Below are 13,023 nucleotides of genomic sequence, written 5' to 3' on the forward strand. Positions count from 1 at the left end.
CTCCTCACACTCCCCTGGTCCCCTTGTCCTGATCGTCACCAAATTCCCACCAGCATCTTTCTGGGACCAACCCTGTGCCGAGCTGCAGCTTGCCGGGACAGCCCTTGGTACAAGGCAGGGCTGGAGGCATCACGTCTCGTGCTGGGGAGGACCACGGCCCAGGACAGGCTTGGGATGCTCCTACCAAGACGCCAGTGTAGGAGAGCAACCACGCTACCTTCCAGCTTCCGCACCACCTCGCCATGCTTCGCTTGACCACTCTCCTGGCGCCGCGGGTCCTGCCTACCCCTGACCATCGTGGGCTGATGTTTCGCAACACCGCTGCCAGAGCCGCACCACGAGCCGGGGCTCCCCTCTTCCCCTCCCCTCTCCTCCCTCCCGGGGAAGCCAAAGCTCTCTTCAAAGTTTCTCCTCGCTTGGCTGCCTCCGAGATCTGGGAACTCAACGCTAATTAACGCGTCTGCAAATCCCAGCTCGGCTGGCGGGGCCTCCAATTCATTCACGGTCCCCCGAGTGCAGAAGGATCCACGAGCTAGCCCTCTGGCTCCTCAAACTACACGGCTGGCAGATGCATATTTCAACAACACACATCTGTTGGCTATATAATCTCTTGTATTTGCCCTCCCTGCTCCGAGCTTTGATGGAAGACCGGAGGAAACTCTCCAGTGGTTACAGCCAAAGTGTTTGCTTTGTAATTTCGCTCCGTTGCTGTCTGATTTTATTTTTAAATTTCTCCAAGTCCTAATCAGGCTCTTACTTTATTTAATTAATACCCCGGCTTAGTTAAATAGATCATAAATTAAGAAGCCTTGCCATTAAAGATGTACCAGGTAGCAAATAGCCCTCCAGTGGCTTCCCAAAGCCTGCCAAACTGCTGCCCTGACATCCTTTGCTTGCGAAAAGCGTGGATGCCTCCCTGTCTCCCAAATCCCATCTCATCAGCTTTTATGAGCTGCTGTCTTCCCTGCCAGGGTAGACAGCCCCAGGAGAGCCAGCAGCGGCTCCTTCCCTGGACAATTTGAGCAACGGTAGGAGGGAAGGTGAAGGAAACCTGGAGAAGGGTGATTCCTTCAGGTTTGGGATGGGTTAGCTGGGTTCCTGAGCAACATTCGGCCCTGAGACTCTACAAATAAAAGACTTTCCCCGATGCTGATGACACTAATAGACTCATCTGTTTGGACTTCCGAGGCTGTGGAATGATCTGTTCCACTGCATTTAACCATGTAGATTTGAAAACAATGTGACAAAACCTTAAATATTTAATTAAAATATGGTGTAGCTCTGCGTCTGAGCAGGGAAGTAGGAGGCTTCAGCCCCATGAAGCTGCTGTCAGACATGAATGACAGCAGTTGGAAAACTGAATTGGGAGGCATTAGGGGATTTCTTGATACCAAGAGAGCGGAAAAGCTGGCAAGAATGGACAAGGCAGCACCAACCCATGCAAAAAAAAAACCCCAAAAGGTAAGGTATTTTTCAGAAGGAAGGCCGGGAGGTGATAGAGCGGGATGGGGTTCCACTTTGGGCTCCCAACCACGAGAGCCTCCCAGCTCTGCTCTGGCTGCGACAAATTGTTTCCTCGAGAGCTGCAAGGTTTATTTGGGGATGGCCCTGCCTCGCTGATGCCTGCAGCCTCAGGTGAAGCTGGCCAGGCTGGAATGAAGGAACGTCCCACAAGCATCTTCTTTAAATGAGGCAGCCTATCACATCCCTTCTAACCCAGCGAGATGAAATTTGGGAGATCCACATCCCTCCAGAGATGGCTGCTTAGCTCACGACTAAAGCAGGCTCGCCGTCACAGAATCACAGAATCACTTTGGTTGGAAGAGACCTTTAAGATCACTGAGCCCAACCGTTAACCCAACGCTGCCAAGTTACCACTAACCCATGTCCCTCAGCACCACGGCTACCCGTCTTTTAAATCCCTCCAGGGATGGCGACTCCACCTCCTCCCTGGGCAGCCTGTTCCAAGGCTTGACAAACCTTCCCGTGAAGAAATTTTTCCTAATATTCAATTCAAACCACCCCTGGGGCAACTTGAGGCCATTTCCTCTTGTCCTATCGCTTGGACCGCCCCCCATCGCTACCCCCTCCTTTCAGGCGGTTGTAGAGAGCGGGAAGGTCTCCCCTCAGCCTCCTCTTCTCCAGGCTGAACACCCCCAGTTCCTTCAGCCGCTCCTTATCAGATTTGTGCTCCAGACCCCTCACCAGCTCCGTTGCCCTTCTCTGGACGTGCTCCAGCACCACACACCGCACACACAGAACACCAGGGGAACTGGCACGCGCCGGATCCGAAGAGGAGAAACGGCTGCACAGCTGGTGGCATTACACATCTGTAACCACCCAAAATATCTCTCCATTTTGCCGTTCAAACAGGCGCTTTGCCTCCCTAAGATAAGTTTAGCTTGACGCACTGCACGCTGTAACCGGCTGTCAGGAGCCAGCGCTAGCTCTTAACGCACAGGGTGTTGGAGACGACTACTCTTAATGTGCCGTTTTTATTCCCTTCCATTGGACTGGCGAAAACGCAGACCGCCGACCACCCACGGCAACGGCCGCCTTCGCCGCCGGTGCGGCAGGACACACCACCCTGCAAAGGTATCGAAGTGCGAGCTGCTGACCGCTAACGACCTTCCACTCCCTTTCCGAGGGTGCGCATTATCACTCATGCCTCCCCAACCAGCCTTAAATCGCCCCAGAACATCTGCATAAATACATCTAAAGTGAAAGATGCGCTACCGACGCGTTGCAAAGCCCCATTTTCTGATCGATCGGCCTTAAGATGAATGCGCTATAACTTTAATTTTCTTAAAAGGAAAACACTCTGCAAATATAAGTTGCTGAACATCTTAGGTAAATGTACCAATTAGCAACTACCATGTATATTCACATAAACATTAACTACCATCTATTCAACACATTCCATAACCCCAAAGATAATAACGATTTCCTTTTGATCCATAAAAACATCTCTCTGCTCAATCAACGCTTTGCAGCAGCTCTGACGTACACCCGTGCGCCCTGGGACTAAATTAGTTTTGAAATCTTTAGCTCTAATTAAATAACATTATTTCTTTTGTCTGGCTCCAGCAACGTATTCTGTCTTCACAACAGAAGGAGGGAGCCCAGGCGAAGGAGGGGAAGGCGACCCAGCTCGCAGAGGTTGTCGGTAAGCGAGAAAGTCCCCCCTGACAGCCGCGTTCTGCTTTCCGATTCATTTGCAGGCTTCTTTCATGTATGGGCACATGTCAGAGCTAGGAGCTGCTGCAAAGGGTTGATTGAGCAGAAGGATGGATCAAAAGAAAATCATCATTATCTTCGGGGTCAGGGAAGGAAGAGATGGCAGTTGTGAAAGTTTGGGGGTAGGGTACTCTGTAGGGTTGCGGAGAGAGAAAAACAAATGCAGGGGAAATTACAAACCAGAAGTTAGAACTCGTTCTTGCGGTGGTGCGCAGACTCGGCGAGGCGCAGCTTCAACCAGAACGAGTTCCTTAATTCACTTTCTTGGCTGCTTAAGACTAATTAGCATTGATCTGACTAAAAGCACTAAACTCTCGGTTTGCGTCTTTTTTTAAGATTTTTTTTTCCCCTGGAAATTTAATAGGGAAAAAACCCAAATCCAAACTTCAATTTAAACAAACTTCAATACGTAAATAGTTTCACTTTGGGGTTTGAGTAATCAGGACATACCCGGGAGCAATACAGACTGCGTTTTGCCCAAGCCTTTCAAGAAGTACCATTTTCATTAACTTCTCTGAAGCCACATCCATACTGGGAAGTCTCCCTGATCCAACCTGCCTTTTCCCAGCTCTCCTGTCAAGCACCCACAACCACCTTGCCAGCCTGCCAACAAAGCCCTTTACCAGCGCTGCTCTCCCATCTCCCACCCCAAAAAATGGTCTTTATAAGATGCTGGGAGCAGTCTCCTCTTTGCAGTCCCACGCAACGTCCTCCTGTGTTGCAAAACGTCCTCCTGTGTTGCTTGCGGGAAACATCAATTACCAAGAAACGTACAATGGTAAAAGATATGATGAAGATAGGGATGAAGATAGGGATGAAGAAAGGTCTTTTCCCAAGCGTATGGTCCTCCTGGTCCAGCCACAGAACAGCACTGCAGCAAAGGTAACGCATATCGCACTGATGGCACTGTCACTCTTCATATCCTTAAATTTATGCCCACGCACTCTTGAATTGGCACATGCATTTGTAGAGCTGAAGTACCAAACATTTTGTGACCGCATTATTCATCCCAGAAATTCTCTACTTCCTAACCAGCTTCCTTTCCTCCTGTATTTGGGATCAAGATACACCCCCATCGCTCTCACGATGGTTTTATTTCCAGTCCTCTTGATTTAGCAACAAAACGTTTTGTCAAAAAGCCACTCACTGCAACCGCAAAGACAAAACAAAAAAGCAAATAACCACCAATATGATGGGGAGACGGGACTTACCGAGAACGGTCAGCCGGGCAGGTCTGGATCGGATGGCCGCTTGAATGGCCTGACATTCGTAGACAGCGTCATCTTGGAGATCAGCTCTTAGGATTTTCAAGTGATGCTCTCCGGACAGATGGTCTCCTACGACCAGATAGCGCGGATAACCTGCGGAATGCAAAGCACAAGTCAGGAGGCGGCTGGAGCGATGAGCACCAAGGTTGAAGAGTACCCAGCACGGGTCCAGAGCCCCAGCCGCCCTACAGCAAATGCCCAGGAGCCGAGTGGCTTCTTCCCCTCCTTGGCAGCCAGGCCAGATTGAGAGAGAGAGAGAGAGAGAGAGAGAGGAAAGAGACTGCAGGTTTCGCCCTAAGAATTCAAAACAGAAGTGCTGATGAAGGAGCATTAACTGAAATCCCTAGGAAAAAGGATGAGCCCTTCCACCAGGAAACCCGCTGCCTCCGGCTCCTCTGAGACCTGTCCTGGGATTTCCTTAACTCCCTAAGCCAGCTGTGCTCGTGTTTGGGGTGAAACCCCGGACTACTTCCACTATTAGGTCTGTGTAAAGGTTCGGGGAGGGGTCTGCGGGGGTACCGACGGCCCTGAGCAGCCTGCCCTGCCTTCGGAGACATCCGAAACAGCACGGAAGGAAGGCTGCCATCACCCCATCCTTCCCTGCGCTGGTGATTAATGCACTGTGTAATGCAGGCAGCCTGGCACACTCTTGTGTTTTTGTTGTTTCGCAAGCTATCAACAGCAGGATTTGCTCTCCTGAACCGCGAGAAATACAAATGATGGGTTTGTTTGTATTTAGCTAATTAGATGACTGGCTGAGCTGGTATCACGCGAGCTGGCAGTTCCTCTTGCTTAAAGCAGCCCCAGCTCCGTTAATTGTGGAAGTCATTCACATCAGCTACATACTTCAGCGGAGCTGTTGTTACCCGTTCGTGTTGCAAGGTCTCGTATGGAAAGCTCAGCTCTCTAATATATGTAAAAGTTGTGGCACAGAGCTTTGAAAAACAATTGAAGAGGGGACTGCTCACTCAGCCAAGTCTGAGAAATGAGTAGTTATATGTATTAAAAAAACAGAGGGAAAGAAAAAAAGCAAGCATCGCTCTCGAGAGAAGAGCAGGGTCCCTAGAGAGCAAGAAACATGAATGGTTTCGGAACGCTGCCGCCTGACTCGGAGAAAACCCCTTTCAGGTCTCCTGTGCTCTGTAGAAGTTGAGCAGCGGCAACGTCACGCGTGTACAACCTCTGCTGCGCGCGGGGGGGACAAGACCGCAGCTCCCGGCAGGGCTCGGTGCCCTCCCAAGTTTCTGGCTTTCAGGCAAACACTCTCCCTTAGTCATGCGAAAGATTTCACTAAAAAATTAGTGTTTTCCAGTAAACTATATAGAATAAATTGCATAACTTCTCCGTTATTTGTTCCAGAGTCTTCAGCAGTTGCAATAAACCCTCAATCACAATGCACGCGTGGGATTAAATAAGGAGAAGTCTGGGGAATTTTATTACCAAACTACAATTTGCCAAAAGTACAGTTTAGGGAAGCCACAAGTGCTTGTGGACTCCGCTGGATTGCAATAAACACATTTTTCTGAAGCATACAGAGACTTTCCTTTTTTTTTTTTCCTAAGAACGTCAAAACAGGCACCTTCAACATTTACAAAACATTTCGGCTGCATTTTGGAAACATGACGTTTGTTTGCAAAAGTCAACCCAAACCAAAGCCAAGGCTTTCCAAAGGGTCAGGTCACACCTGTGGGAAAGCGAGTGTTTTCTTTCAAGTCAGAGTGAAAAAAAAAATTCGGTTTATTCCAAGTTTCAATGCTTATGTTTTGGCAGGCTGGAAGGTTTTTCGGTTGAAATGAAAACACTTTGTTATCCTCAAAATATTGTGGCTGCACCTGCACGACCGGGCAGGGAGAGCTCCAGTTTTCCCTGTTTAGGTACGGGAGTATCACAACTTACTGGAGAGATCCCGGCCGACTCCAAGGGCGAGCCCGTCTTTAATCCACAGCACAATGCCATTGTACTCGGGGATGGCGCACAGCAGCGTCACGGGCTGCCCGGCGATCACCACCTGGTCCTGGGGCTGCTGCGTGAAGGAGGATGCTTGACCTGGAGAGGGGAACCAAAAAGAGGAGGCTGTCAGTTCTCAGGCTGTTTTCCACGCGATGGAGCGCCTCGGGACGCAACAGCCAGGGATGCTCCTGCCACAGCACAAACCTGCGGTTGATTTCTGCAGCTCTCAATTACGTGATTACTTATTGCCCCCTCTCAGACAAAAATTAGCAACATTTTTTTTTCTCCCTGGGGGAAAAAAAAAAATGATAGAGCAAAGAGGTGGCAGGGATTTCCTTTATTTATTTTATCCCAGATTGTGGTGCTGGCGTCGTAGCGATCGGGATTGACATATAGAAAAAACAGCCGGCTTTCAGGAAGCAGTAATATTTTATATTGCACCTAATACAAGAGGATGTTGGTCCTCTGCTTCCGAGTCTCACTCCCACCTCATGTGCTGTCTTAAATCAGGACACACAGTCGAGAACCTGCCACAAAACACACAGGAGAACCGACTGCTGCTGTTCTCCCAGAGCCCTACTTGTCTCCCCAACCTACTTGTCTTTGCTGGGAGCTTCACATGCATCTGGAGATGAAAGGAAGCGCTGCCTTGCGCCAAAGTTTCACCATCAAACTCGCAAACCATCCAACCCTAAAGAGCCAAGCTCTTGAGCACGACACCCACCACCATGGTTGACACAGGTGGAGCAAGTGTGGTGGTTTATCACCTCTCTCCTCAGCCTCCCCCACCCTGAATGCTGCAAGTAACAACTCAGCCTGTCCTCATAGGAGAGATGTTCTAATCCCCTCATCATCTTTGTAGCCCTTTGCTGGACCCTCTCCAGCAGTTCCCCGTCTTTCTTGACCTGGGGAGCCCAGAACTGGACACAGCACTCCAGATGTGGCCTCCCCAGGGCAGAGCAGAGGGGGAGGATGACCTCCCTCGACCTGCTGGCCACACTCTTCTTGATGCCCCCCAGGATGCCATTGGCCTTCTTGGCCATTAGAGCGCATTGCTGGCTCGTGGGCATCCCGTTGGCCACCAGGACTCCCAGGTCCCTTTCCACAGAGCTGCTCTCCAGGAGGTCAGCCCTCGACCTGTACCGATGCACGGGGTTATTCCTCCCCAGGTACAGTACCCTACACTCGCCCTTGTTGAATTTCATAAGGTTTCTCTCTGCCCAACTCTCCAGCTCTCCAATGTCTTGCTCTTACGCTGGGTGTAGGAGAGAGCTGAAAAAGACAGAAGTTGGGAGAAAGGCCGAACGACTGGATTGCGACTCGCTGTATTACCCACGGGGTTTGAAAGCTCAGGAGCCCTGCTGTGTGCGAATTATCGCCCCGCAACGGGCACGGAGCAGAAAGCCCACACCCCTCAGCCGAATGGCACTTCAATACACAGAAGCGTACCGGGCTGCAAAAAAAAGTTTCTCTTTAAAATCAATTTGTTAAACCAGGACAGTCTCCACGTGAACCACCCTAAATCAATTCAATCCTAATTTACATTAACTCAATTTAATCATTGACTGATGATTAATCCTAAACCAAGGTTAAATGTGACACAAGTTCTCGCAACTAAACTTGTTTCCAAATGAGCTGTTGGCCCTTGCCTACAGGGCAGAGCTACAAAGCTCAATCATTTTCTAACTCGTGCAGTTAAAACCAACGCGAGCCCCCATGTGAATGCTTATATTTCAATTTAATTTAGCGCGACTTAACTTAAACTCGCTCTTAGCGAGCTAAAGATGCGGGGGGGAAGAGCAGAGCCATCCTTTCTAGATTTCTACTGGTTTACCTAAGTCAGGTTCAAAAGCCTTCCTGAAATTCTTGCAAATCTCCCCGCAGCATGCAGGCGCAGCTCGAGCACCCTATTCCCGGGTATTTCAAAGGTCCTGGCTCTCCCAGCACCCATATATTTGCGAGGAAATCAGATTTTCATCGTAGGTGCTCCAGAAGGCCACGGCGGTGGCTCTCGGTGCGGTGCTGTGCGCACAGCAGGACAGGTTCACGCCGGAGGAGATTCCAGCTCTTTGTGCTGGGAGGGACCTGCTGGAAGTCACGGTGGGGCTCCGACACCAGCAGAAACCCTTGCTACGCTGAAGGAAGATTTTGAAATTTGGTTTCAAAGGGAATATTAATCAGCTTTCTATTGTATTTGGACTCATAAAGGACAAGCGCTGCTAAGGTACTAGGGAAAAGTGGGGATGAAAAAAAATTGGGTAAGGAATAAGGAAGAGAGTGAGCATTTTGCTTTGTTGGTTTTGGGTTTTTTTTTTTTTTTTAATATATATTTTCCACCCGCTAACTATGTTTTCATGGCTCACTCCGTAATCTTGACAATTCTCAAGGCAAGCCGGGCAAGCGGGGACAGCGCTGGAACGCAGCAATAACCCAAAAAGATTGTTTTATCGGCGAGAATTATCAGGTTGTCAGCTGGGAGCTGCAAGAGTCGTAATGAGAAAGCAGAAGCACAAAGTGGTGTCCGTGCCCTCTGAAAATGTCCATTAAGCAGAGGCTTCATTTGGTAATTGTGTTGGAAATGAAGCCCTTTTTAGGGTTGGGTTTGTTGTTTTGGGTTTTTTTTTTTTGTTTTTTGTTTTTTTTTTTTTCCTTGATTTGTTTTAGAGAGCAGCTGATGGCCGTGGAAAATCAGAGCGGAAAGACGGCATATGTCTCCTGTCTTTTCCTTCCCTCTGTTTGTTCAGTGTGAAAAATTGTCACTTGAAACCGTTTGTTTTTTTTTTTTTTTTTGTCCAAGGCTCCATCTCAGCTACAAACAGCTCCGACTCAAGTCACAGGAGAGGAGAGATGGGGGTAAGGACCTTAAGAGCATTACCTGGGCCAGTCCCTGCTCCACGGCAGGATCATCTCTCCCTAAATCACAGATAAAGAAGCAAAAAAAAAAAAAAAAAAAAAGTACTGAAGGCAGAGCTCAACTAGCTTTCAAATCAGCTTAAAGTCTGATTACTGGGTTTAACTGGGTTTGGAAGATCAGAGGCCCGTCCACGTTACAGCTTTCAGCTGTCTTATGTCTTAGTGTCAAAAGAACAAGTAATTTGCAGAAAAGTTTTAAGGGAGATAAGATATTTGACAGGAAATAACGGAAAATGGGGAGATCGGGAGTGATTTACAAATGCAGGTTGAACGGTTTTAGCTACAAGAAAATGGGCTGAAACACGTCAATTGGGTATTTTTCCCGTGAACGTTTACAACATTGTTACAAAGCGGTGCTTTGGCTTCAAAGCAGGGCGGTTTGACACCGAGGACAAAACAAAGCAAGCACTTCAACGATCGCACAAGATGCTCTCGGTCAACCAGAAGTTTCCTATTCTCTCCCCTTCCACCAAATAGAGCATTAGCCAAAAACCATCTGGTTTTAACTATAACCTGGTTTCCCAAATCCAAATCCTTGCAGAGAATGGAGAACAAACTGTGTGAGCCCAACCAAGAGCCCAGGGTAGGTACCCACACCATCCACATGAGGTACCACCTCCCTCTCACCTCCTACAGCACCTTCTTGCTGCAGGAAGGGAACCCAGGCTCTGGTTTTGGGAAGTGCTCCTCTGCCCTGGGGCAGCAATTGCAAACGCCGGGGAGACACAGCAACGTGTACAAGTCCCTCACCCAACTACAGCCCTCTTCCACAGCCCTTATTTCCTCTTTTCAAGAGTAAAGCCTTGGCATCCTTTCAAAGAAAGAACAAACCCCACTGATGCTTGGCTTCCTGCAAGCATCGCTGGGAGCCACCACTCGGCACCGACTCTGCCCTCCAAGAGCATCCACGCGAGCATCTTCTGCTATGCATCCAGCCGAGAAGAGACGCACCAAGCAGAAGCAAATATTAGGATTCTGAATTCATTGTTGATTTTTTTTTTTTTTTTTTAAAAAAAAAAGCAAATAGATATGTAAATGAGATGCTAACCATGCCTCTTGGCCATGTTCCAGCGCGATGGCAAAGTCCTATCTGCGCTCTCAAGCTGCCCTTCTGCTGAATGCGGGTTGTCAGCTGTGGGTCAACCTGCTATTGCAGATGGGGGCTTCGGTGTCAGAGAAGGCGTAAGAGGCTCTTGATCTCAGAGCCTCATCTTCTCCTGCTTGCTGGCTTTGCTTCGCTCCCCGAGGAGCTATTTACACCGCCAGACGACTGCGTGACCCGTTTTCTGGCCCCGCGATCTCCTGTCTTCCTGGAGGAAGCCTCTCTAAAACAAAAGTGGGGGGCACTCAGCGCAGCTATTGAAATCCTAAATGGCAGGAACAAAACGGGAGAATAAAGGACCCACCGTGAACAGCGAGCAGGCAGTAACGCTAACCCCGCTTTCAAAAAATCACAGGTGGGATCCTTATGAAGTCACAAGCATGTCATAAAAGTGTAAGAAAAAAAAAAAAAAGAAGAGGAAGAAAAGAGAGAACCACTTTAGAACTCTTTATATTTCCTTAATGGATTTTGCACCTGTGGCTCCTGTTTTTCAGTGTTTCTCTGTAATGTTGCCTTGTTCTTTCAAACAAAGGCTATGTTTGTGACTTCCAAGGGAAATCACGCCGCTGGTGCCATAGCGTTCCTTTTCAGAGAAGTCCCAACGCCCACGCATGGTGAGAAGGACCAAAAATCCCATTTTACAACCCAGAAAACGGAGGGAGGCACCTACACGACCACGTAGCCAAGGTCAGGCAGGGCGTCTGCGACGCAGCAGGACCTTGAAGCTCCTTCCATCGCCAAAGCCCAAATCGGTGACCGGCTTTCAAAGCTCTCTGAAGACTGAAATCTGTTTGCACGCCTTTTTGTCTGAATTATTTCAGCTTGCAGCCTCCTGTGTAACAACCAGCCTGCCTGCAGACAACTTGCTGCAAGAAGAGAAGAGGCAACCGGGAACAGCAGATAGTTAAATTTTCATTACCCAAGAGAAGCGAGTATTGTAGTAAGAAGCAAGGGACTTACAGAGGGAACAATGACTCATTAGAAATGGAGACACTGTGGCTGCTTTTATGTAAGTGGAGCTTTGAATTTCCATTGTGTTCTGAAAAGAATTAGTCTTTTTTTTTGTTCAGGAGAGGACAGAAGTGGCGAAGGAGGACTATGAAGCTGCTTGTAAAAATATTACTGTTTAGAAATGAAAGGCCCAGTGATTAAGAGCGGTGGGATGTTTTCCTTGGCCCTCAATGTGGAGAGCTAATCCTTCCCTCAACTTGGAGCCGGCATGACACAGAATCACAGAATGGTTTGGGTTGGAAGGGACCTTGAAGATCACCTAGTTCCACCCCCCTGCCCTGGGCAGGGACACCTCCCACCAGCCCAGGTTGCTCCAAGCCCCGTCCATCCTGGCCTTGAGCACCTCCAGGGATACGGCAGCCACAGCTTCTCTGGAGAGCTTATTCCAGTGCTTCACCACCCTCACAATAAAGAAGTTCTTCCTAATCTCAATCTCCCCTCTTTCAGTGTAAAACCGTTCCCCCTCATCCCATGGCTCCCCTCCCTGATCCAGAGTCCCTCCCCAGCTCTCCTGGGGTAGGAGGATGCTCAAAGGGCTACGGCACAATAATGCCAGTCTATGGACCATCCAAGAAGTGTCCCTCTTCAGACCAAGCAGACGGCACCACCAAATGCCCTGATGTAAAGTCATGGCACTTCAGCCCAGCTCAGGGTTGGTTTCCCATTACATGATGCCTGGAGATGGAGCTATCTCTTGACCATGGAGAGGACTCGGGAGGGAGGGCGGAGATGGCTGTGTGCCCGTGCTTTCCTGATAGACAAGGGCTTGTCTCCGCACCACCCCATGCAGCTTCTGCTATCGATCCCGTGACAAATGGGCTGGTTCTCAGTGCTCATTCAAATGGGTCCTCTTCTCCGAGCCAAGGACAACGAGCTCCCTGCATAAGGCCCACCGCACTTGAAAACGCACGCCCGCATTGATTTTTAAATGACTAGGAAAAGCAAGCAGAAAAAAAAGCGTTACATTATTTACAAAGCTCTCTGGAATTGTCAGTCATGGGGAAGCACAGCGTAAACAGGGAGAGCCGTGCGGGTGGCACAGCCGCTCATTCCCAGCCTGCCTGCCTCCCAGTTACCTCCCCAGTGAGAGATGCCACCAGCCCAGCCTCGAGGTCGCGTGCAAGGCTCTGGCTGAGCACAGCGCCCGTAGAGCAGAAAGGAGAGGGACAGCCAAGTGTCCCCAGGGGCACAGTGAGGATTTCCCCCGACAAGGACAAAGGGAAGGTTTTCTTGTCCCTTCGGAGGAGCAAAAAAACCTGTGTCTCCCCAGATAGGAGCAGATGAATCGCATCAGCGATGCTGTCTGGGGTATGGAGCAGCATCCCCAAGGGAGGGTCACTTGTTGGTGATGGCCAGAGCCACGTCTTGCACTTTCTTGCAGCTTCATGGAAGAAGAAAGTTAGCTTGAGTTCATCCCTTGCATAAGCTTTCCATTATTTTGTTTTGTTTCCTTGGGGGAAGGGGGTGGGGGAATAAAATCTGTTTGAACAAAAATGTCAGTTTGGCCTTTTTTAGTTTGACTACGTAAGTCCGGCTCACGTG

General features: G+C 49.2%; 1 protein-coding gene across 1 annotated transcript in view; it reads right to left on the reverse strand.

Moving 5' to 3' along the window:
- The window catches only part of KIRREL3 (kirre like nephrin family adhesion molecule 3), a gene marked incomplete at its 3' end in the record, with an annotated part of 345,526 nt that overhangs the window by 91,108 nt on the left and 241,395 nt on the right, over window positions 1-13,023 (reverse strand). Inside the window, exons 3-4 of the mRNA XM_082493779.1 lie at window positions 6,402-6,551; window positions 4,449-4,598 (exon numbers count right to left, since the gene is read on the reverse strand). Of these exons, the coding sequence (XP_082349905.1) occupies window positions 4,449-4,598; window positions 6,402-6,551 (300 nt within the window). The remainder of the gene's footprint in view (window positions 1-4,448; window positions 4,599-6,401; window positions 6,552-13,023) is intronic.

This window comes from Vanellus vanellus (assembly GCF_965231255.1).
Source record: "Vanellus vanellus genome assembly, chromosome: 21".
NCBI lineage: Eukaryota > Metazoa > Chordata > Aves > Charadriiformes > Charadriidae > Vanellus > Vanellus vanellus.